Below are 25,252 nucleotides of genomic sequence, written 5' to 3'. Positions count from 1 at the left end.
ACTCCTTACCCTGGGGTTGCTGGCTGGGACATCCCAGTGATGGACGGATACTCTGCAAAATCTTTGCAAGCTTCCATGACACCTGGAGCTCCCAGATTTAAATTAGGAACTAGATTTGGTTACCAAGGCAACTCTGTTCACTGACCTATGGTGTTCTCTTGAAAACACTTTTTAAATTAAATTTACTAACACCTGAACACAGTTAAGCCTTTACTCCATGGAGGTTAAATGCACATCTAGTATCAACAAAGATGGTATCATTAATGTACACAGAACTTGAATTAGTCTTTTCTTCCTTTTTCTTTTTTTTTTTTTTATTTTCTGCCTCCTGTGTATTGAAATTCTTGTATCGCTTCCCTCCCCATGTCATCCCTCACTGCCAAAGTATAAATATAAAATGCTTAAATGCATTCTTACACATGGGCTACATTGCTGGATGCCTGGAAAATATCATTTCTGCCTCTGCTTGCATTCTTAGCACTCTCAAGGATAGAGACACGTCTATAAAATATGAGACAAAACCAATCTGAAGCTGCACAGAGAGTATAATTTGGAGCAAAATGTCACAAAACTGTGTAAAAAATGAACACAGTGGCTGTGTACCTCAATTTTATAAACAAATCCAGTGTGGCATTTTCTATGTTGCAGCAAACTCAGAGGTTAGTTTAAAGAAAAAAAAAAAAGTATTTTAGTGAATCAGTGTACCGATATTGTCACAGTTGCTGTGTTTATGTACAAGCCTAGTTGTCCTGTAGTCACCTCAAGAACACCCTGCTCAGCCATCAGCTTTCACAGAATAGAAATCCATAGCCATCGCCCCTTGGATTTGAAATTTTGTCTGCAGCTTCCCTCAGTATGGTGTGAGCGCTCATAAAACACTATGTATTCAGAACGAATTATTTCATATAAAACTTACCTTGAAATAGTGAGCTTAGTTCATCAACACCAGCCTGTACCTCCCTCCACTGAATTTCTTCATGCTCATTCCCATGTTCTCTATACTGTGCTGAAATAGCTCCAGCTACTTCTTCCAATCTCTTCTGACTGTTCTCACCCGTCCCCATTCCTCAGCATAGGGAGCCATACACTGTTGGTATTAATTCTGTGTTTAAAATTATGTTATTTCAGTTGGGGTAACTTGCGCAGGAATCTGTCCTCCTTCCCCTCTGCCCTTTCTAAAGGTGGCTGTGGAGAAGTTCCTTTTTTAACCCATTCAGCCACCTTCTGACTGTTACCTCGTGTGTATAACGCACATATAATTACAGTACTTCTTGGATGTTCCACAATGCCATAAAATGTATGACGATTCAATTTAAGAATCCTCTAAATTTCTCTGATTCTGTAGCTTTGCTACACACAGAGAGGTTTCATAAAACTAAACGAAGAACACAATGACTTTCGGTCCCGTGTGGCCTTTCAACTCCCTCACTCCCCATGCGAGTTAAGTGCTACTTAGGAAGGGTTCATCCATGCTGAAAACAGATACCAGTCCATACACCCTGCTGCTCTGTGCATTGAGGCCGGGCTGTAGTGAAGGCAGCCCAGCTGAAGCAGCAACAGGAACACTTGTTAACTAATGTTATATCTGGGTTCCATGAAAACAGATTCAGCCTTACAGCTGCTGAATATATGTGTTGAAAACTTATTTATTGGTATTCTTTTGTTACCTTCAGTCAGGGAGTGGTTGCCCCTTAGCTGGTAGAGGAGTGAATAGCATTCAGGATGAGAAGCGGCATTGGTTAATGGGTCCTGCTAGCACATCTTGCTGTGTTTCAGAAATTTCTGCTCTATTTATAGGTGTTGTGTTTCTCACATCACATGTGACTGATGTTGAACATTGTTCTTTGCTTTCGGTTGATTTGGCCTGGAAGATTTTAATGAAAATTGTGATTTCTCTTTTTTCCTTTCCTTCTTTTTTTTTTTTCTTTTTTTAATTATATAGCTTGCTGTTACCACTCCTGGGAAGAGCTTTTTTAGGACATATTGAGTTGATGTCCCCAAAGACCAGAACATCATCCCTGTTGAGCTACAACATTGCATTGCTTTCTTTCAACATGATTGCTTTGTTGGAAAGTAGGAAAAAAAAATATAAAGCTTTTCTTTTGTAAGCCTCAGACATGCGAACTTTTGTGTGTTTGCTTTACTTTAGCCTATAGGCAGAGTTTGAGATTCTAATTTATTAAATACATACTTCCTTCAGTAAAGGATAATTCTGAAGGAAGCTAAACATATTGCTCTATCTGTGGCAATTCCTTCCAGAGCTCTTCAAGCTCTGTTTTACAGGATAGAATACCTCCTACTATTTGTTTGGCCTAAATCTAGGTTGAGCTCACCGTTACATGTAAATGGTTAACAGCGGAGAGTTATATATATAAGATTTAATTTTACAGGAATTCAGAATTGTTATGTGATTCTCATATGCAATGTAGATGTTTGGTGGTTACAGAGTATCTACAGGGCTTCTTCATAGCATGCATTCTTTTGATTATTAATGTCTTTAGAAATAGGTAGGAACAATTGCTTCCCACAGCATCAAATACATTCCTTCTTGAAGAAAGGTGGATGCCAGGGGGAGCTGTTTGGAAGTTGAAGGTGACTGTGCGGGTGCTTTTGCTGATGAAGAGCAAATAGTTCTATTTGAAGCTAACTGAATATTTGCCTGTGTAACTGCTTAACATTTGGAAAAACTGGAACAAAGTAGTGTGTGTTGTGAACAGCAAAGCACAGTCAAAGTAGGTATTTAAAGAAGGAACAGTGCAATCACACTGATGTCTTCAGTAGCTCCGACTAACTGACAAATGCTAAAGGCAATGGAGGCTTCCAGGGTGGCATGCTGTTGGCTTCTTTAGAGTGAAAGCGGTTCTCTTACTTCAGTACTGGATCTATACATTGTCATGAAAGAAATAGGGGGAAAAAAATGGTAACTTCAGGTTTGCAAAAAAAAATGTATAATACAAGGGATCACTTCCCTGGAAATGTTCCTTTCAGTTACAAAATAGATATTTCTGTAAATTTCCCAGGGTCCTGGAGCACTTGAGAAGTGCTTGTGTAATTAGACACCTATATATTTCTCCAGCAACATTGCCTTTCATTGGAAGACTTCCACTCAGAATCTTTTGCATAAGTATTAGGTGAAAACATCCTGAATTTTTGTTTCGAAGCAAATTATTATTACTGAATATTAGCTCTGTCTATGTACTCTTGTCCAACGTTGACTTAAGCTTTTCTCAGATGAGAGAACTAGCCTATTTCTATGTTGCCTTTGCTGCATACGGTATTTTGGAGCACTACACACGGCACCTCTTCCCATTAGACTTCTCTGGATAGTGACAATTTCCAAACTGTACCAGTTCACAGCAGTTACATGGTTAGGATAATATCATGTTCCTTGGTGTCACAGATAGAGGGATTTTCTTTAAGAGCAATTTTATTTCTACATCATAATACAAGGTGGAATCTTTGTTATGCACTAGACGTTGCACACAGTGACAATTAAGACAGATAACTGATACAATCTTGGCAAAGCTGTTCCAAATGTTTCTTTTTAGATAAGTGTCCTGAAGGTCTAGGCCCTGTGAAGGGAAGGGGGAGAGAGGGTAAGGACTGAAAGACCAAATGTGTGGGGGCCCCAAATAAATACAATTTAAAATGTAAAACTTTACAATTTCTTTTCAGATTGTGAACGTGTCACGGTTAGTTGGTGTTGATAACCCTGTGGAGCTGATCTATTTTGTGGAGGACCAAGATGGAGAGCGACTCAGTGCTCTGAAGTGTTCAGACCTGATGAACAGAGTTGACATCCAGCGGGCTGCAATCATCCTTGGATACCGCATTGAAGGCACTGTTGCACAGCGTAAGCGCTATCAAATCCACACTGATGCCAGCAAAGAGAAAGAGGAAGGGTGACATTAGCTCTGGAGATTATGGCACTGCACAGTGCCCACTGTAGCAGTGTTTTGTTTGTGGGGTGCTGCAATTTTGACACTCCTGAGGAAATAAATTTTAGCAGTCTTTCAGTGAGCTACATGGTGTTGCTTTGCTTCTTGAAGACTCTGCTGAGCTTGGAATTGCAACAGGGTCCTTAAATGCAAGCCTCACTGCATTCACTTCAGTGCTTGTGCTAGAAAAATACTGTGCTAACTAGATACCGTCTTGCCATTTTCATCTCTTTCTGCTAGTCCAATATTCTTTACAGCTTTTCTTGCCCAGGAACTTGCACAAAACACACGACTGTAGGATGGGAGGGTGTCAGCGTGGAATGGGTGTTCCCTTTAGCTGAGTAATGGCAGTGAAGTTTAACACAAGTTGCTATTTTTGTTTGTCTGAGTTATGGTTTCTGTGAGTGAAAGATGTAGGCTAATGCTAGTTGGGGCGTTTTGGAGGGTATAAGCAAAAAGAAACAGTTTATTTCCTTAATTGAATATGATTGACTTTATTTGTTTGTGCATCAGTAATATGTAAGTAGTGTGATCTGTTAATAAAGATAATATAAAAGTAATGTGATCTTTTACTAGATGCACGTCAGAATAAATATGACAGGTCATATAAAGTCATATAATTACTTTATTCAGGAAGCTTGGTATATAAATAATTTGCAGTAAGGAGTGAGACAGAAGACCTACTCAAAATTCCATGTTATGATTAGGAAAGAAACTTCAAAGTATTTTAAAATAGTAACAGACATGTATATGATCTACAGAATACCTCATTGATATGATTCTCTTCTCTGTGCAATGTGGAGGCATGAGTTACATTTTACCACAGGGTATTTTGCCAATAGAAGCATGCATTTGGTTTTTAAAATCCTCTGCAGAAAGAAAAGAAAGAAAACAGTAATAATTAAGCCACCTGGATGGGTTTCTAAATTTTGTCCCTCATTAGAACAGTGGTTTAAAGATAGGTCAGTAGCTCATATACATCCGTGTAATATCTGTTAATGGACTGTAATATTGGTTAGGAACAAATGCAAAAAGTTGCAAGAATAAATTCCCTTTACAAAGATGGTAGGTGTTGAACAAACTTCATTAAGTGTTTGTAGCTTATTCTGCATGTTGAAACTTGTTATCTTTGGCATGTCATTAGAAGAGTTTTTTAATAGGCATAGAATCATATAAATTTTTAAAATGTTTCTTATTGGAAGAAACTAGACAAAAAAAGGTTATTTATATAACAGAAAATGTTATGTCATAAATGAGCTGTCAGATCTATAAAATATAAGTATTATAATATGTTCCTTTTAATCTCGAACTTCATCATTAGAATGGCTATTAATAAAATGAAATATAAAAATAAGATTGCATAGAAATACTCTTTTTAACTTGAAAACATCATTTTAAGAAAGTGCATCAGTTTGACTAGAAATGTGTTACTGCTGTGGTTTTTAGTCCCACATGTAACCACTATGCAAAATAGAGCAAATGAAATTTTGTTGATTCTTCCAGTTCACTTTTTACAAGCATGACAGGCGTTTTGCAAGCATGTTTGATTACACTTTCCAGTAGTTTTGTCTGCTGTTTGGGGCTAAAGGATCTCACACACTTACAATGAAAAAGAGGAAAACCAGTAATAAAAAATGCAGAACTATACACCTCAGGGAAGAGGGTTTTACTGATTTCAAATTGACTGTAATTACTGATGGAGAAGGTAACAAAATACATAATGTATAACTAAAGAGAAGAGGCAGCTGATAATACCGCTTAAAGCAGGAAACAGGCAATAATACTGGAAAGTCCTTCTCACCTTTGTTAGTGAAGTAATTTTTCTGGACCCATTTCGCTATGTCAACTCAGTTTTGGGTTACAAAATGATGTGGCAGAAGTGTGTTTTCATTAGTTATTTAAGCACGGGTCTTCAGAAGGTAGGCCAGGACAATCGATCACCTGCCCCGTGCTTCCTGAGCATGACGTATGTTAACTTATAAGTGGTATGACATTTCCTGTGATGTGTGGCTGGTTTCTGATAAATCCCTTCACTAGCATTTACAAGAACATAAAAATACATAACCTTGAAGTGTCCTCAGTTAAGAATATATAACCACATAAAATTGCTGTCTTCCTTTTAACTTCACAGCTGTGGAGAAGCTGAAGGAGTCCACTTCAGAATCACAGAGTAGCAACCTATGGATTATTGTTGGTGTGGCAGTCCCAGTTGCTGTGGTGCTCCTGATCGTTATTATTTTATACTGGAAACTTTGTCGAACAGACAAACTGGAGTTTCAGCCAGACACGATGAGCAACATTCAGCAGCGACAGAAGGTAAAAGGGGAAGCTGGGCTGAGAGGAACTTAACTATTCTGAGCGTAAACAAATGTGAGAGTCTAGGGAACACCTAGAATCCTTAAATAGTGTGTGGAGCATTCCGGTTTAAAAAACAAAGAAAAAAAAAAACGTCAAATGATAGTTGAACTCAAGAATCCCATAGTGTTTTATTTGTTCTCCGAGGTATATGATACCGTATTAGATAGATACATCCTTCTGAAATGTGGGCACTGAGGCTGAAAGGAACCTTTCTTTATCACTTCATTTCAAGGCTTTCAGCTAGGACTGAATAAGAGGAAATGAACTGAGTGTTGAATCACTGACCTTGTTTTCTGCAGAGGGCTGAATTTTTCTTTGGCAAGCTTTTGCTAAACTAATTTAACAGCTAAACTGCACTATCTGTTATATTTTGTGCTGGTACTGGAATTTGCTAGAGCCTATCTTTGCTGCTCTGCGTTATGCCGGGGCTCTTGTGTTGCCGTTGTGAGAGCCTGTTGCAGGACTAGAACTTTAATTAGTGGATCTGCCTGAGACTGCATGGGTGAGTATGTTGGACGGAGTGTTGGAGGACTGGGTTAGGATGGTGAGAAATTCAGTAGTCTTGTCTCTTTCCTACCCAAGATGACAAAAATTAAAAAATATGCAATCCAGGATTTTCACAAAGGATGTATTCAGTAAAAAGAGTGGAAAAGTGACTAAAGGGTTACAAATCCTACTGTTGCTTTTTACAACTGAAGAGAACCGATCTGTGTGTCGGAGATGCTTATTACTGACTATACCTTCAGAGGCATTATTAAAGGCAAAATAATCTGTCTCTGCTAATCCTGTGGTACTGTAGTCATGTTCTTGTGCTGTCACCTCATGTTCAGTCATACAGTTTTCTCTGTAACAAGTCTTGTCTATACACCATGCTCTCTTTCAAGATAATTAATGATGTGAAAGATGAGAGAAGCAGAAAGCGGTTGCACTTCCACAGCAGTCAGAACAAATCAATAGTAACTTCCACTTGTCTTGCCACTGCAGATTGAGTGTCAGAATCAAGGTCGGCAACAAGCAGATGAACTTCACCCCCTGGTACCTTGTTTCACCTGTGCTGCAGTAATATGTAACGCAGATCTTGATCGAAGAAGTTCCCCACAGTAGTTTCAGCTAATTTGAGAAGGGTCATACAAAAAAGGCGAGAGGGGATCATTACCCTCAGTACACTATTTCATCGCATACTTTTTCGGTACCTCTTTGCTGTCGCAAGCTTTTTGTAAGAAAGCAGTTGGGTTGCGTTGACTGTAAGGACAGAAACATCTTTTATAGTTTTAATTTCTTTTGGAAAGTAATGGCTCAGTTTTTCTCCACTACTTCCACAGTATTCTTCATCTTAATCATTCATGAGTCAGAAGTCTTGAACTTGTTTGTATGCAAGTCTCATTTCAGTTTGCCGAGGGAGCCTGTCACTTTGCCTTCTTTAGGGAAGTCACTGTAAGCAAACTAGAAAGAACCAGTAAGGACATCTAGTCCAATCTGTGTGCCAGAGGATGGCTCATACTTTAATACTAAATGCAGTAAGGCAATAAAAAGTGTCTTAAATTTTTATCACTTACCACATCAAACAACTGGCAGAATCTACTTTGAAAACCATTTTCCTCCCTTGCCCAAGACCCAGAACAAAAGTAGTACTCTGACTTCCTTAGTAGCAGGCTGTCTATGGGACTTCATGTCTTCAAACAGGGGGTTGGAATGGCAGGTCAGAATAGGGCATATTTAACAAGCACTGAAGGCCCCCAGACAGTCACAATAGCGTACAAATTAATAGGGACATCTAGTCTGGTCCAGCCCTTTAAAATTGTTTGTGTTTTTTATACTTTCCATTACAGTAAGTGCAAAGAAATGGTGAAGAGAGTGAAATCATGTGGTCGGGGATTTAGGTCTGTAAATAAACTCAATTTAAAAATGGACTCAGGCTCCCCCTTCCTCACCCCGCCCACAATTACTTCCATTCCCTCTTTACAGAGCTTGACATTGGTACCAAAGGAAAGTGAAAGCCTGCACTGCATCTGTAAACGGAAGGATATTTAGATTAAAGATCTGAGGTTTTCTCTTGAAATCAATATTTCATTGGTAAAAACCATAAAGATGCATTTGTGGTGCTAGCTCTTCTCACTTCCATTAATCTTTAAAATAAATTTCTTTTAATGTAAATATAGAAATGGAATGTATAAATATCAAAGTATTTCACTAACATATGCATGGCATATCCATACTGGAAATAGAAGACAATTCTTTTCAATCATGTAATAAGTCTACAATATGTTTTGCATTTGAAAATGTGTGTTGGTTGAAAGATAAGAAACTGAGAAACAGTTTTCTTGTTCAGATGAAATAGGATATCATACTGCACTGGTGGATCTCCAGAGGTATCACCGGTCTTTTTTTCTGTGTGTTTAATTAGCCATTTTAACATAACAGATCAGTGGGCAGCATAATAATCTGTTAGAATTCACAGTAGCAGCTGACAGCAAATTATGTCACCTGTGACTTAAAAGCCCAGAACAAGGTTAGGAGTGGGGTGAAGGGAAAGCCTGTTTGCTTCACGCTGCTGGGGAAAGACTTTGCCATTAAAAGGCTGGTTCCTTGAAGCATCAACAGAGAGAACTTCTGTAAATATACAGTAATGCACATTACATAAGTAAGACCTAAGTTTTGCAGGAGCTTTTTATTCTCAGTTTAGAGTCGCTTTTACAAATTTGAGTTCTTATCTTCAGAGAGATGCTTTAAAGATAGTACAAATTTTCCTGGATTCCGGAGCCCCATGTATCATTGTAGTACCATCTTTTCTTTCTTCCTTCCTTTCTTTCACTTAACCACTGAATTCCGTTTTTAAACTCATGCTTTTTTCTGAAATATTTTTATATGCACTCCGGCAATATAATTATTTGATTTTTAATTTTAATCTTCTATATGTAAAGGTTTACTTTTACAGAGTAGGTATGATTTCTGTGTTCTTATGACCACCTTTAAAAGTAAGTCATAAGCTGCATACCTTCACAATCTTGTCTTCTGATGAAGCAAACCAATACTGTTATCTGGTGGTAATAAGAGCCTACGTGCCTTTTGGGTGTGCCCCGAGGGCATGGCTGCCTGGATATACCTCAGTAAAGATTGCCAGGGAGTTGTGTTACATCACAATTCAGTCATATTGGCCAGTGTACTGTGCCAGCACAGCTAACCTGCTTTGGTCCCTTATCTGCTCTGTGGACACCCCTTAGGATATTTGGGTCACAGTCCCTCACTTGCGACTGTCAATAATAGCATATTTCCCGCTTCAGCAGGCATAGCTGTGTTGAAAAATATTCAGTTCCTGCGGTGACAAACCTGTAGAAGTACCCACGACTGCTTCTATATTTATGTGCCATAGCAGCCCTGAAGCTGGGCTGGAGTCCAGATTTGCTGCTTGTTCCCACCCTCCAAGCCAGGTCACTCTCAAAGATAATATGGATAATAGCAAAGATCACGTTTCTTCTGAGGTGATGACATGGGCAGGGTAGACTGTGTTCAGCGAAGGCCTGTTCTGCAAATTGGGTGGTTTTGTTCTCTCCAACTGGCCTTCTGGTTTCATCACAGGATGAGTGTCTTGCAGACAGGATGGCATAAGGATCCTTCTTAAAAAGGCTCATGTTATCTTCTGCAAAGGATGTATAGAGAGCCTGAACTCAAACAATACTAAGGGATAGTCTCAGAAGCCTGTTAATTCAATGAATATAAACAAAAATACATAGGAAGTAAAACGTTTGTGGGAACTGCAAAAACAGATTTGAAGATAAAGTAATAAAAAATAAAAAATGGGCCTTGAAGAGACTCTGATTAGCAAATCTGTTCCTCTGCCTCAAAGCAGGATTAACAACACCTGAAAAATATTAGGTTACCTTTTTCATTTTGGAGATTAGATGGGAAAACATGCTTAGATCAAAGTTATTTGAACCCTTTTTAAACTGGGAGCTAAGGAAGCAGGTCAGAGCAGTGAATTTCTATGCAAGATTCATTGGTCTGTGCAAGGATAATTCTTTTCAGGAGATGGAACTAAGATATTTAAAGGGCACATCAAGTATTCATGAATTGTTCTGTAAGCCATAGCATCCTACTGGAAATTCACCTTGATGTGATCTGGTGGATAAAGATGTCTTTGCCTTTGGAAGTAAAAAGATGCATAAGTGGCATTTTTAAATTGCAGGATTCTCTTTCTTGCCATTGCCTATATCCATTACAACGTTGTCCCAACCTGAGCTTTTTTCTTGCAAAGTTATGCCTCTTGTGGTAGTTGATTTTTTGCCATGGGTTATTTTTCTTCTTCATGGAAAAAATGGATAAATATCTTTAATGTCCAAATCATCATTCTGCTCTCTACTGGACTACTGATGTTTTTGTGTGAAAACAGTGTCAACCCCTTTCCTCTCCCCCATAGGGCAAAAAACCCATTCTACATATTATCTGTAATGCAAACAGAGTTGGCAATGTTATTTCTTTCTGCATGGACATCCAAAAATTGAAATGGAACCTGAATCACTAGGGTTTTCACTTTCCCTGCTGCATACAAGCATTTGGAGAAGAAAACTCAAATCCTTTGCTAGGACTCTTCAGAGGTTGTTTCAGCTCCAGACAGTTATTCGTGGAAAGGCTCTGTGCCTTAGTGACAAGAATCTCACACCTGTGGACAAGCCCATTGATGGTTTATTTTAGAAGGTCTTGGATGTTCTGCTGTAAATGCTGGGCATGCTGAAGTCATTACCTTTGCAGTGCTAACTTGGACTGAGTTGCTTACTCAGCTCCTAATTTTTCCAAGGCCACATCCTAAAACCCTAGTGGGAAAAAGCCTACTTCTCCAGCCAGGAGTCGCTCCTCTCTGGGGCCCTCTGCATGCTACTATGGTTCTTAAAGGCTGAATACATCTCTCCAGCTCAGTGTCCCTCCTGTGTGTTCACGTGTGGGAGAGGCTTGGTCTCCAAGAAGCCTAGGACAAAGCATACAGTACCCTACCTTCTCCTTGAGCGGTAGCACAGATAGTGTCAGAGCTGGAGGGCTGCCAATTTGCATCATGTGCCAGCAAACCTCAGCTAATGGGTAATCACCTGGGGACTGTTACCAGCCCTTGTGTGTCTGCTCTAATCTGCGCTGCTTCTGACAACCAGCCAGACCTCCTCGTGTCAATCACAGTTACAGGTAATGAGTCATGCATTCTGCCAGATGTCTGAGAGGGGCTTGGGTGGATTTTTATTTTCCCCCCCAAGCAGGGACTCTGATATCCGAATCTCACGCGTCAGGTGTAACTTTACACCTCTGAATGGAGAGTTTTGCTTATTATTGTGTATTCAGTAGGCTACCTCTTGGATCTTTCCAGGATCAAAGAGGCCAGCCCTGCTGGAGGCTAAATACTAGGCTTCTGCTCCTGATACAGAGAATTCTTGTGATGTTTTGACATTCTGTAATGCTTTTGTTCATCTGTATAATGTCAAGGCAACAGCTCTGCATTGCAGAATAATTCCAGTCAAAAGAGACTCATGTTAAGAAAGGCAGCTGACACCAATCTTATAAAAAATACTTGAAAACTGACATGAGTTTCTGCAAGAGATTCACGTCTTTGCCTACTGTTTGCATAACAAATATATCGTTCATTTCTAACAGCAATCTTAACTGACTATCCAAAATGTTGTCTTTGGAATTCGCATATAGGTTCTGCTGCTTCAGAGTCAATAGCTAGATTCTAACAAGGAACACAGTATTCAACATCTTAATTACTTCTCAACAGTACATTTCTCTGATGGCAATTCCTCTGCAAGAGCTCTTTTGTGGGAACTCTTCTTCTGTAAAGAGGATTAACTATTCACAAATTGTAGAAATAAAATACCACGCTTAGCTATACTGCTTATACCTATAGATATACAAAGTAAAATGTCTCCATCTGCTCTTTTACAAACATTTGAGTACCTGTCTTAAGGTCAGACCAAAAGGTGAGCTAGCCCAGGTGCCAAAAGCAAAGGCCTATAGAAGAGGAGAAGAACAGGGCAAGTAAATGTGATGCTTTGCCTTGAGTAACTCTTCAGCCTCCAGTTATTTGTGGCTAAGGGACTTTCTCTAGAAGTGGTGATATTTAGCAACCCCTAATGCATTTCTCTTCCATGAACTTGTAAACCTTCTAAGCCCATCTGAGCTGCCGACAAGGATTTCCACAGCATGTTATATGATCTTGTTTCATCTTGCTTTTATCCTCCCATCTCCTTGTTTTCTGTGGCGCCCCCTAGTCCTTGTATTGAAGGGGACAGTGAACAGCCGATTCCTAAGCACTTGCTCCTTGCCAGTCCTGATTTTGAAGATCTGTGTTATATTCCCATCTCCATCATCTCTTTTCAGACAGAGGAGTCACAGTTTTCTTATCCATCCTTCTGAATTGGCCTTTGAACCAACTGCTAGCCTTTGAAAAGGCTAGAACATTTTCTAATTCTTTTCCATCCTTTTTGAGAGGGGGAGACTAGAACTGCATATGCCATTGAAAATCTGGGCGACCCGTGGATTTATAGAGTGACATTTATATAGCGGCTACTTTTGAAAAGGAGTTAAACAAAAAGAATCCATTTTCAAAACACGGATAAACTTTATAGCATCCTAAACATAATACGCCACTGAGACTAGATTAATACTGGTGAAATAAATTCTGTCTTTCCTAACAAAAGATGAAAAAGAGTTTACTGTAGAATTTAGTTATTTTAGGAACAAGGCAATGGGCCACTATGAAATCATTGTTGCCTAAGGTTTTAGTGTTGCCTTTCACTTGTAGCTTCATTTCAGCAAGCAGATTATTTCTGCAATGCAGAATGCACTTTCTTTCTGTGTGCATTAAACCCTTTTTAGTTATATAAATGTGTTTGAGTCACTGAGCACAACAAAATACCAACAGAAAAATAAATGAAAATTGCTGATCTATGCTCTACTATAAAAGTCTGTTAGCACTTTTCTCACCATTTGTGGAGAGGAAGCGTTTCTGGACTGTGTGTGTGCTCTGTCCAGATAGTGAGAGCCATGTTATGAATGTAATCTTTTGCTTCACAAATTGAGAAAAGAGTTTCCTTGATTTACGTATTTTTTTGATGTGCTGTGCCACCTCTCTTAGAGGTTGCAGTTGATGTCAGTGTTGTGTACGTGGCCTTAGAAGAGTAATTGTTTGACATAACTTTTGAACAAAAGACTGGTGGAACTGAGACACAGCAGTGACCTGTCTGTCCTATAGAGTTAGTGATCTTTCTCGAACTTACTCTTGACGCTATCATCCAACCAGCGTGCAAAGGAACCTTACCAAACCCTGATTAAGATAGTATTCCCCCTGCGGCATTTCTGTCTGAGCAGGAAGGCTAAAACTGTATGTGATTCAGATACAAAATCCTGCCTGTTACGGCAGTTATTCCAGCAGCCTGTGGGCATAGATGTACTTGGAGTTACGGGCTTTCAACAACATGATCCCTCTTGTATTTTGTGAAATTTACTGAGCTGTCATGGTAATATTAGTGTGGCAGGAAGAAATGCACAAAGGAGAAGAGGAGGGATGATGAAAATCCATGAGAAGAATCTGTCTTAAGAAAATATTTCAGAACAGGTGTCTTGAGAATTTTAGGCTTTATAAAGTTTTGTAAGTTTGGGGGTTTCTTTATTTGTTTTTAATCCTACTCCGGGAGCAAAATTCCTGAGGTGGTATTTTTTTTGTGGGATTCCTGCTTTACTTACTATTTGTATGGTGGTGAGCAGTAAACCACGGTTTTGACTTTTGAGAGGAGGGAAGGAGAACCAGAGGCTGTACACTACCTTGTTCTGGTTTTCCATGCCAGCACTGGCTATAGCGTGCACTACTTTTCCCCAACTTGATGGTAGAAACCCATGCAACTATAAGCACTTTCCTTCTCTACGAGCATGCATTTTCTCAACTGTTTTATCCATTCCCAGTAATGGTGATAGTTGACAGAAGTGCTGTTGTGATGACAAATATGAGACATAATTTCATGAAGCGGTACTTGGTCTGAGGTGAGAAAATGGGCATCACTTTTTTATATAACCCCTTTTTTTGGCCCTCAGATCGCAAAATCTTGCTGCTTTTTGAGATGGCGCTTGTCGTAGAGGGTAGAGGCTGTAATACAACTGTAATGGGATCCCACCTAAGCTCAGCTTAGCTGGCATCCCACCTAAGGGGCAATATAGTGAACTGCCATTGCACATACACTTCTTCTTACATAAAAACACGGTTATCGAGTGAAGGTATTTAAATCGAACTAGAGACCTTTTTTGTTTTGGTGCTTAAGAACATTTCTGAAACGAGCATCAGTGAAGGATCCCTCTGCCCATTTCTCAATGAAGCTTAGTAATTTTTTTTTTAAAGTAGGCCAGGAAAGAGTTTGTGCTTATGGCACGATTGATCTCATCACATCCAATTTCGTAGGGAACTTACGTTATTGGCACAAAAAGACCTTCAGAAATACAAATGGGTCTTTTTTCAGTATTTTACGGGAGGCTATGAAAATGGAACTCTGCTTCTATGTGATCTTCTAATACGTTTTTTACATCAACAAACGTTTCTTGTGTCTTAAATCAGGTATGTATCATTGTTATCGAATTGCATGTATAATTTGTAAGCATACTTTACAAGCATCCCAGGCTATGATCCGAAACGGTTTTATGTTGAAGGAGACCAATGTAAATAAAAATACAGAGGGTACACTTACGTGCATAAGGGGTGGGAATGATATTAGAAGAATGAGCTGAATAGCAAAATGAGACTGAGAAAGGTGAACATGCTTCAGTACTTCTAAGTTCTTATTTATTGGTAGGTGTTTTAAATATCTCATGGAACAGTCACTGCAAACAATATGGATGAATAATTCTTGTGGGAGGATGAAGTAGGTGACATCTTGGATGGGATAGTAGAAGCATGGTAAAAAAAATGAGTTAAAATTAAGAAGACTCTAGCAAGCATACTAGCAGCTGCAAGTAATTGTCCTTTCTGGTGCATCATGAGAGTGATGGAGTGAATTCACACTACCCTATGCTGTGGTGCCCTGGGAATACGCAGGAGGGCTTGGTGGGGTGAATCTCAGAATGTGGAAGGCAGTTTGCAGTGTTTAATAGCTTTAAGCCTTCCTAAATCAGACTGATTTAGATCTTCAACCCACGTTACTTTTAAGAACACTGATTCTTATTGCCTTGATGCGTTTAAACTAGTAGACTTGAAAACATATATTTTTTTTCTGTGAAGTTTCTTTATCCTGTAATTTTTGTAGCATTCCACATGCTAGCATGCCAGTAAAGTCATAAGTCAGCCGGACTTCTTTACAGGGATTCCTGTCCTGTTCATAGATTATGTACCAATATAAAGTATTATTTTTGAAATCATGCTTAGCTCCTTTTTTTCCTAGAAATGTATTTTAACAGCTTCTCCTCAGTGTGTCTAGCTCAACAAGGAACAAGGCAAGACTGGTATAAAATCAATAGAAAAGCACCTTAATACATTATTCCTCCTATTATGTCCAAATTCAAATGCTGCTTGTAGGAACTACAGGAAGAATACTGAGTAAGCGTATTTCTTCTCTTCTGCTTTCTGATGAAATTATTCACTGACCTATGTGTGCAGTGCTTGCATTCTTGAGAAAGCAGGTTGTTGACATTCCTGGTGTGTCTCTGCATCTAGCAAAACAATATATTGGCAACCATGTTATATTTCTGTGACTTGAACAGTACTGAAGCTATTATCTGCTTTCATAGAGTAAGTCTTGGCTGAGGTGGACAGACTTTGTTTGTAGGCTTCTGCAGAAATGATCTGATTTTTCTATGAATTGAGCTTCAAATACTTGGTTTTCATTCAGTATGTAACAATAGAATTAAAGCACTGCCTTGACTCACCAATTTGAAATCATCTTCCCCTTCGATTTCATCAGGTTCTGCATTTGTATAATAATATAATGCCTTACAAATGCGTTAGTTTAGACATATTCATTTTGGTGGTAAGCTTCAGAGTAGTTTATCTTTTCCCTTTCACAAATTTATAAAGATAAAACAAATGAAAATCTTCTCTAACAATTTTAAAACACGAAATCTTTGCTAATGCTGGGTTTGTGCAGTTTTAGGTAAAGGCACTGGAGGCTGATAAAGAGAGGCTCAGTTTCAGCACCTGAACAGGTGGCAGCGTGAGCGCAAACGTGCTCTTAAAAAGAGATTGTATTCTTTCCTTGTGGTGATTAATTTATGAGTAGTAGATGACTGATCCACATGTGGCATTCTGACCACCTGTCCTAAGATAAGCAGAGGTCATTCAATCTGTCACACTATGTAACTTGATATAAAGAAAAGGAAGACTACAGCAGGTGGCATGCAGAAATTTACAAGAAAATGTAGGAAGCCTCTTCAGTCTGGAACAACACTATTTGTTGTTCGTTCTATTGAGTCTCAGTGACTCAATGGTAGGGGCATCTACCACCTCTCTGGGCAGCCTTTTCCAGTGGAGGCAGAGGGAGAAACGGGCAAGAGGGCAGGATGGAAAGACTGGCTCTGCCTGGCAAGGAAGAGTAAGACCAGATAAGGAGTTTACCCAATTTTAACTTTAGGAAAATAGAGCACAGGTTCTGTGATGCCTGGAGTGAGCGCTTCTTGAGGGCTGGGATGGTGATACCTGAGACTTGCCAGTCCTCTGTTGCCAGCAAGCGTCCATGAAATACATTGGCAAAATCTCAGCCACCCTAGCTGCGGATGTGCATAGAAGAATACATCCTTTCTCTTCTTAAATCCCCTCCTTTTACTACGTGTTTGCCAACTTCAGCATGAAATGAGATAAAATAACATTCTTACATTCTACCCAACTTTGACTAATAGCAGAATGCCCAACCTGTGCCAAGGATCCATCAGGATGGGAGAGAGCAAGAGAGTTCCTATGGAAGAAATGAATTTATGATTTTGTAACTCAAGACTCTATTGCAATGCCTGTGCATGAGAGGATCCAGTTGTGATTGTTCAGACATTCTTAACTGTGCCATTTCTTGTAGCGTGAGTGCTTGTCTTTGCAATACTAACAGTCTTTTAATTCAGCTTCTGTGTGGTCTGTCTGCAGATAAACATTTGTGCATGCATATGCTGTGGTGTACGTACATGTACACATAAATATATCTGTTTCTTTAACTGTGCTTAGACTAAAGGTTATGTTAGACTGCAGCTAGGAATAAGACTACTCAAAGTTAAAAGATCAAAAATTTTTATTTTTGCATGTTGCTTTACTCCCCAGAGGGTTTACAAGCCCAGTATGCTAGAGTTAACTCTAAGGTATGTTGAAGTGCATGCTTCAGGCATGCAGCAATCTTAATAAAACCATACTAGTAATTCTAATATTACTAGAATGTTTGTTTCTTTAGTTGTCCTTGCCCACCCCACCCGTCGCACTATTGAAAAATGAGTAGTAACTTTGCGAGTCAAGTCAAAGGTGCTTAGGAAAGGGTAGAGCACCACCAAATTTTTCTGTGAAATAGTTGTACCCAGCACGTGGTGAATACTCTCAACATCTTTGGAGCGAAGGGGGCTGGAGGCAAGGGAGTGGAATGTAGTGAAACAGAGGAAGAGATCATCAAAGATCAGCAGCAGGGCTGTATAGGCATGAGGGTGGAGTATGAAAGGGTTAGAAAAAGGGAAACCACTGAAGAGATTCAAAGGAAGAGTGTCGCACCCAGGAATATCTTCAAAGAGAATAGACATAATGTCAAAAATGTCAGAGGTGGAGGTGGGATTTCAACTCTGAAGAGGGGGAAGTTTCAGGAAGGGTTCACTAGGTGGCTAGGACTTAAAAAATGTAGAAACAGTTACACCTTCACCTGGTCTGGCTGAATAGTGCCTCTTTGAACCAGTGGTTGCAGTCATTTACATAAATTCAATAACTGAATCACCCACAATGCCGAATTGAAGGGAATGTTGTAAAGCCCAAGAAAAATGGGGTATAGTGGAAGACGTCCAGATCTGTTCAAATAATAAGCTTACTCATTTTGTGAGAAATGAACTCCAAAACCTCAACCATTCATAGCCGTTGAATTTTACAGGAGAGCTTTTATTGCCATCTACTGGTCTAAATAAGCAGTTTGCTCCGCTACAACATCCTTTCTAAGACCCATTTGGAAAATGTTTGCTTACTGAGAAAATATTTTGAAGAGATTGTTTCAGAATATTTCTTAGGCAAGCTTATCTTTGGCATGGTATCAGACGAGTCTGTTTGTAGTTAAGTATGCTGGCATGCCAAGCTTTATGAAAGGGGGTTCATTTAAACAGCTGGAACCTGACGCACCCATAGACAGACTCCAACACATGCTTCACTTTGCAGGAAATCAGCTCTAGGAACACACAGAGGGTTTTGTACGTGTGCTGTGCAGTGGGTATGCATACATGCACTTTGAAAACGGGAGATGCCAACATTTCTTTCTACTTTCAACTTCCAAACCACATAAAATTGAACGAGACTTGAAAAAAAAACCTTTCTCTTAAGTAGTTCTTCAGAATTTCTCATTACTCCAGAGCCCAAAAAAATCAGCAGGAGAGCTTGAAACTTCGAAGCTTGATTAAATTAAGTTTGAATCAAATCATTGACAAGGTGAGATTAGCTTTTTTTATAAATACGGTTATGAAAATGAAAGGCCCAGTTCTGCGTCTTTCTCAAGCAAGACACCCATTGAATCCTTAATCCCTTAATAAGATCTCTAGGATAACTATCTAATTTCTCTAAACGCCAAAGCCTTTTATATATTTTTTTGTCTATTCAGTATGAAATTCCTAAAAGATAGATTTTCAGTTCTTTTCTGGAGGCATCCATGCTGGCTGAAAAGTCATTGCCAGGCTGCCGTATAACTCAGATTTGCAGAGTGTTTATCTTTTGTCAGATGAACTAGATGTTTGTACAAGCACTCCCAGACTCCTGCAGATTTGGGGAGCTCAAAACAAGGAAGATCAGCAGTGACATTATTCAAATTATTTAAACACTCTTCACTCATTTTGAGTGAAAGAAATGGAAAGATGACCTGGCAGTGGTAACCATTTCAGTCAGTGCACAGGTGTCTATGGCCTTGCACCCACAAGTAAACAAAAAGCTCCTCACATAATGATTAAATCTGAAGAAATAGCTGGAAAAAGATGTAGCAGCAAGAGAAGGCTATTTTTTTTTAAAATAGATTTGCTGATTTAGAGTTTTAAACTGTGTGTCATATATTGAAGTAAGATGAGAGAGTCACGGGGGTTTTATTTTTCTTTCCCCTGCAGTGCTTGTGCTCATTCCTGAGACTACCATATCCTGACCGTACTCCTAGTGGCCATTGTTTGCAGATCTTAACCAAAGCTTTTGTACACATTGTCACTCATGGTTCCTGTTTTTTGTCTTTGTTCTTCTCTCACAGCTACAAGCCCCCAGTGTGAAAGGCTTTGATTTTGCTAAGCAGCATCTGGGCCAGCACAATAAAGATGATGTCCTCATTATCCATGAGCCAGCTCCTTTACCAGGACCTATTAAGGATACTACCCCATCTGAAAATGGAGATGTGCCCAGCCCCAAATCCAAGACTTCCTCAAAGCCTTCAAAGACTGTTCGACACAGAGGGAGGTCAGTTCACAGAAGAAAAACAAATTGTAGTAGGTGACAGTGTATTAATGGCTGTCGATTACTGTATTTTTAGGGCAATTTTAGCGGAAAGAACTGTTCCAGAGCCCTGGGACTTGCGTTTTCTAGTGGGCCATCAGTTACGCCTTGCTACTCATTATTACAAGATTGTGAGAACTTAGTGTCCATTTTTCTCTTAAAGGCAACATGCCCAGTTAAGAGGGGTATTTAAGACACTACTAGGGTGGCTTGGAGTCAAGTCATTGCTTGTGCAGTGGAAACACCAAGTGTATGTTTTCTGATGCATTCTCTTTGTAGTGCTCTCTAGCTACTAAGGCAACAGGTGCTTAAAACAAATGAAAACCATTGACAAAGAGCAATGTATCGCAATAATATTAATAGTGACGAATACATGTATGGTAAGTTGTAATTCTGAGAAATAAGCAGTATCTCCAAAGTTCAGGGACGATGTGTGAGTGTTTTTATTTGTGGTTATCTGTTTGCCCTCATAGCAAAACAGCTTTGGTCAGGAAAAGGAGTGATAACTTACAGCTGTGCCAGTGGAAAAGTGTCTGTCAACTTCCAGCAGTAATTTCCTAAACTTTTCCAATAATCAAATGATGTGAATGCATCTTGCTGGGAAGAATTATATTTGTAGGACAGGCACTGTAACAGAGCTATGCAGTAAAGAAGGATCTGTGCATTTAAAAAAAAAAAAAAAAAGGCGGGGGGTATAAGTGGGAAGGTAATAGGTGGGAATGAAAATGGAGCCCTGAGGAGGGGAGTGCTATGATGAGTCACAAACAGCTTCTCACTGCGGAGCTCCTCTGTGCTCCACTTGCCAGTAATTCTTCTTCTCCCTCCCTCTCATATTTTTGCACTCCTTTGTGTCCAGTTCTGCATCCTCTGTGCTTCTACCTATGTGCTATTGCATGGGGGGAGGAAAAAAACAACCAAGGGCAGAGTTGAATGAGCTTAGAAAGAAACTAGCGGTTGTTCTTCCCGAGCTGCAGGTCTCTGTGGCATAGCCTGCTGCTCTGCTCAACCTTCTGTGCTTCCTCTAAAGCCTCAGTTGTCCTAAGATCCTTGCTTCATCTTCCCCACGTGGGCTTCATACAGCTCAGGTTCCACCTGCCCAGATGCTGAGCCTGTCTTCCTGGCTGCCTACAGGCCTTGCAAGTAGTAGACTACCAGTGGTACAGTGGAAGTTGGGCAAAATTGGAAAACAGTGGAAGAAAAAAATAGCTAACTCTTTTTGGTGTAGCTTAAATAAAGTAAAACAAATTAATATAAATCAGAAGGACAAGTGTTTCTGTGTTCCTTTTAAAAAGTTCAAAAGTGGTCTGAGAGAGAGATGGTACTTAGGGGGAGGGGAAGGTATCTATATTCACGTTCACGTAAATATAAGAAAGAAATTTAAACTTGAGGCTGTTACTGTATTTCACGTAGAATAATTCAGAAAATGAAGCAGAAAAATTTTTCAGGAGCCGACATTTTAATGTTTCCCCTGAAGACAATAATGAATCATTGATCAAATTTGGAACAAAGATACTTTTTTTTTTTTAATAGCATGTAAATTCAAACACTTCAAAATGTTTTCAAAAGATAATTTCCCTCCTCTCCCTCATCCTCCCTTAAGAGCAAATCTCCCTTTAGGCTTAACTGTGGAGATACTACCATCATCTCCCTTACATGCTGACATGCCCATGTCAGCTTGAGATTTAAAACATTTATTCCCTGAGGCAGAAATTGAAATGTGAAATGATAGCATAGTGCGTTATGTTGGTTTTAGCTGTTTTCTGTTTTGTGAGGAAATACAGAACTCAGTTCATCACAATGCAATTCAGGACTGTATGTTGCGTGCCAGGAAGTACAGTGGTGATGTAAGTACACGTTCTGTATCTGTAAAAAAACAGCAAACAATAAAACCATCCAGGTTGAGCACAGCATCTCTAGGCTCCAGCTGAGAGTTGGCCCTGTTGTTTTGGCTTGAGAGGATGCAACTGCATATTCCTCAGCACTTATAAAGAATGACTGATGTTGATTCAGTACTATTTATGTTCCTATAATTTACTTAATGATAATTTAGATAGACTGAGGAAAGAGTATGAAGGGAAACAAAGCACAATGAGGTGAAACAGCAAGTCAGCAGCAGATCTGGAAATAGAACTTCGGCCTTACACTCTGCTGAACCAAGACAGAGGTGATAGACACAATGGCTCTGCCCACCCTCTCCACCTTAGAAAAGAGGAAAAGATGCAATGGTTCAGATCTGTAAGCTCATTGAGAACCATTTCTCCTTTTTTCCCTGCTATTTTTTTTTATTATTATTATTGGGATGTGACTTATTTGTATTACAGTCCTGCAGAAAGAATGAAAGATGAAGCGCAATTATCAGTGCATTGTTCAGGGAGGAGAAAAAAGGGGGGTGAATTTGGAGCATTGCCTGCTGCGAGCAGTAGGTTTAACTTTCAATGAACTTGTCTGGCTGGGTGTAGTTATCTTTGTGTGTGCTCTAGGCAGGTTGATATTTAGCCAAGAGCCTCAGTAACTAGTTCAGATATCCATCTAGCCCGAGCGAATCTTGCACTCAACAAGGTTAATGCACAGGCAAGTGCACACTTTCAGCGATTAACTCCCTGCAGAAATAGAGTATGAATGTTCACAAGACAAAATGGTCACTAGAGACACTACCACAAAGGCTAATCCCATGTGAAAAGACAGGGTTTCATGTCAGCTGGGCAGTGATGTATGCCCTATATTTTTGCTATTTTTATACTATCTGAATCATTTTACATTTATTTTATACATATATTTATTTTATATATATTTATTTTCTATTATTTACGTTTTATAATTTTACTCTTGGGGAAAATCACAGTATTTCCTTAAATTTTTCTGTGATCACCTGCTAAAATTATGGGCACTGAAATTGTAATTTGTAGGTAACAAATGTTTTTAAGAATCTCATGACTGCATAGGGTAAGTACGTAAACGTAGCATTTCTGAATTGCCCTATGTTTAACTAGTCAGGAAAATATTCACATGGACTTGTAGTGTTATCAAGAGAACACCAAGTTAGCAAGTCTGAGTATTAGACTAGTTACCTCAGTGGGTTTCTTGTTTCTAATAGAATTCTTTTGTGTCTGAAGAGTAAACTGCTACTTATAAATGCAGAGTTTTTTCTTGAAGTGTGTTTTAAAGGAAAGATTAGTTAATAATCTTGTCACATGTGAATCCTGTTGCAGTCAGTTTTCACACAAAACAACATCGTGGCAATGAATATATCTAACCATGAAAATTTATTATAAATTTATGTGTAAACAGAGGAAAATATTAGCAGTCTTCAGAAATACTTTAGCACAGGATTCTTTTGAGTGTGAGAACTGTGCCCCTTTGCAAGCTTACGTTACATTTTTATTTGTTTGTTTTTTAATGTTTGTGGCAGAGTTTCACCATCAGATGCTGAGTCCACAGCAAGTGAGCAATCCAGCGGGAGAGAGACAGGAGAAGAAACTGCAAGACCATCAACTGTTGCAAATGAGGGCAAACCACGCAGAGCAGTGAAGAAGGGTTTGTTAACTTTTCTTCTCTGCACTAGCAGTGCTTTACTCAGGTTGAAGAGTTACTCTAGTGCTGTAACTTGTCTAAACTCATCTTTGGCTGTTAATTTTTCTGGTTTGTGTCACAGAAAATTTTCTTCCTCTCTTTTTTGGTTTAGTTTCTTCTGTTGAAACTAAGATCTACACATTCCTTTCATTCCAGTAAGCTTTTAAAACTAATGGCTTAGCAGGAATGAATCTTCCCTCCTTTTCTCTCCCACACACCCCTGGCAAACCTCTTTCCATTTAGGCTTAATTGTTGTTCTCATGGTAGCAATCTTGCAGACAGTTACATGGGCAGTAGAGGTCACAGCAGGACTTGGTACGGCATGGGTATATGTCTCTAACTGTAACTTCAAACAAGTGAGATTAAGAAAAACAGGCCAGAGAGCCTTCATGATTGTGCTTTAGAAAGATGAAAATCCAGTGCTAATACGTTAATAACAGTGACTTTTTTGGTAAAGAACCATTTTCCAGTTAAAGTGCCACCATTTGTCTTGGGGGTAGCCTAAGATACATTTCTTTCCTCATTGAAAAGTTGATAAAACACTGCAAACCCACTTTCATTTTTTTAATTAAAACATTCTTTTAAATTCTTTTCCTGTTTAAAAGTGTGTGGGTAATTGTGCCTACACAAACACTAAGTGTTTTTTCTGAGAGTCTTTTGTGTTTAGATAGCTTGCTCCTTGCTCGAGGTTTTAGTTACCAGATCTTTGCTTTAAATCGCAATGGTCTTCCTAGAGAAAATGTGATACTGAATATCTGGTAAAGGAGCTTGTGATGTCCCCATCTGTTCCTAATACACGTGGCTTGGTGGCAGCAGAAACTGAGAAGAAGAAAATATTGACCACATTGCGAGCAGTTTCTTCAATATATTGAATGTTTTTCCACGTACTCCATGAAATACCAGCTGAGATATAAGGATGACTATTGAGGAATGTAGTGCCGGTGAAATTCAGATCATAGCAGACAATCTTTAGGTTTTGCTTATGTTGAAGAAATGAGATTGAGGAGTATGTAAGATAGTTTATTATAAACTGCTAGCTCTTGGGTGGCTAAAGAGCAAGTTAAAATAGTGTATGATTCTTAAACTTTCATAACGTGGACTACTCCTGTAAGAGCAAGGCTGATGGAGCAGGCTTTCCTCTGTAATAAACATGTAGGGAAAGCAAGCACAGGATCTGCTAGTATGACTAGAAAGTTATACTTCCAAATAATTCAGCAGGCAATGTATGCTGTATGTACTTTACACAGTTTACGCAAAGAAGATAGTGCGTTGATGTTTATATATGTTTTCAGTTCCTTGAGTTAGCTTTAAGGACCAAAACTCGTGCCCAAATACATATAAAGGAAAGCAATTATGCTATGACAGAGCTCTTCTTGGGATAGTTTATGGGTTGCTCCAACCTATCTGACTTCAATTCTCTTGCCCTGATTTACTGCTGTCCCACTTCTTATTACACTTCTTAAAACCCTTGTGTAAAGTTTAACATGCCCTTTTGGTGTAGAAGTGTTAGGTATTGCTGCATCTGAATTATCTGGCAAAGGCAGCAAGGATATTGTGTAAGATGCGTCCTTTTCACCTATCATGCTCTTACTGGATCAAATATACTATTTTTTCAGCATTTGATGCCTCTAGTTTGGTAATCATAGGGACTGTTTTTAGCATTCAGAGTTGGAGGCAATGTCCGCAGACAGCTATGTCTTAAATGGCAGATTCAGCTCCCTTTTTGTGCAGCTGAGGGTTGGCAGTT

General features: G+C 39.2%; 1 protein-coding gene across 4 annotated transcripts in view; it reads left to right on the top strand.

The window, feature by feature from the left end:
* KIAA1549 (KIAA1549 ortholog) overlaps positions 1 to 25,252 on the top strand; it is a 153,154-nt gene that overhangs the window by 101,139 nt on the left and 26,763 nt on the right. For all 4 annotated transcript variants that reach the window (XM_054215697.1, XM_054215696.1, XM_054215708.1 and 1 more), the window contains exons 9-12: positions 3,676 to 3,853; positions 6,070 to 6,254; positions 19,697 to 19,899; positions 23,345 to 23,469. In XM_054215697.1, the coding sequence (XP_054071672.1) occupies positions 3,676 to 3,853; positions 6,070 to 6,254; positions 19,697 to 19,899; positions 23,345 to 23,469 (691 nt within the window). The remainder of the gene's footprint in view (positions 1 to 3,675; positions 3,854 to 6,069; positions 6,255 to 19,696; positions 19,900 to 23,344; positions 23,470 to 25,252) is intronic.

This window comes from Rissa tridactyla, chromosome 1 (assembly GCF_028500815.1).
Source record: "Rissa tridactyla isolate bRisTri1 chromosome 1, bRisTri1.patW.cur.20221130, whole genome shotgun sequence".
Classification (NCBI taxonomy): Eukaryota; Metazoa; Chordata; class Aves; order Charadriiformes; family Laridae; genus Rissa; species Rissa tridactyla.
The sequence above is the reverse complement of the archived record's forward strand: the minus strand, read 5'-3'. Positions and strand labels throughout refer to the sequence as shown.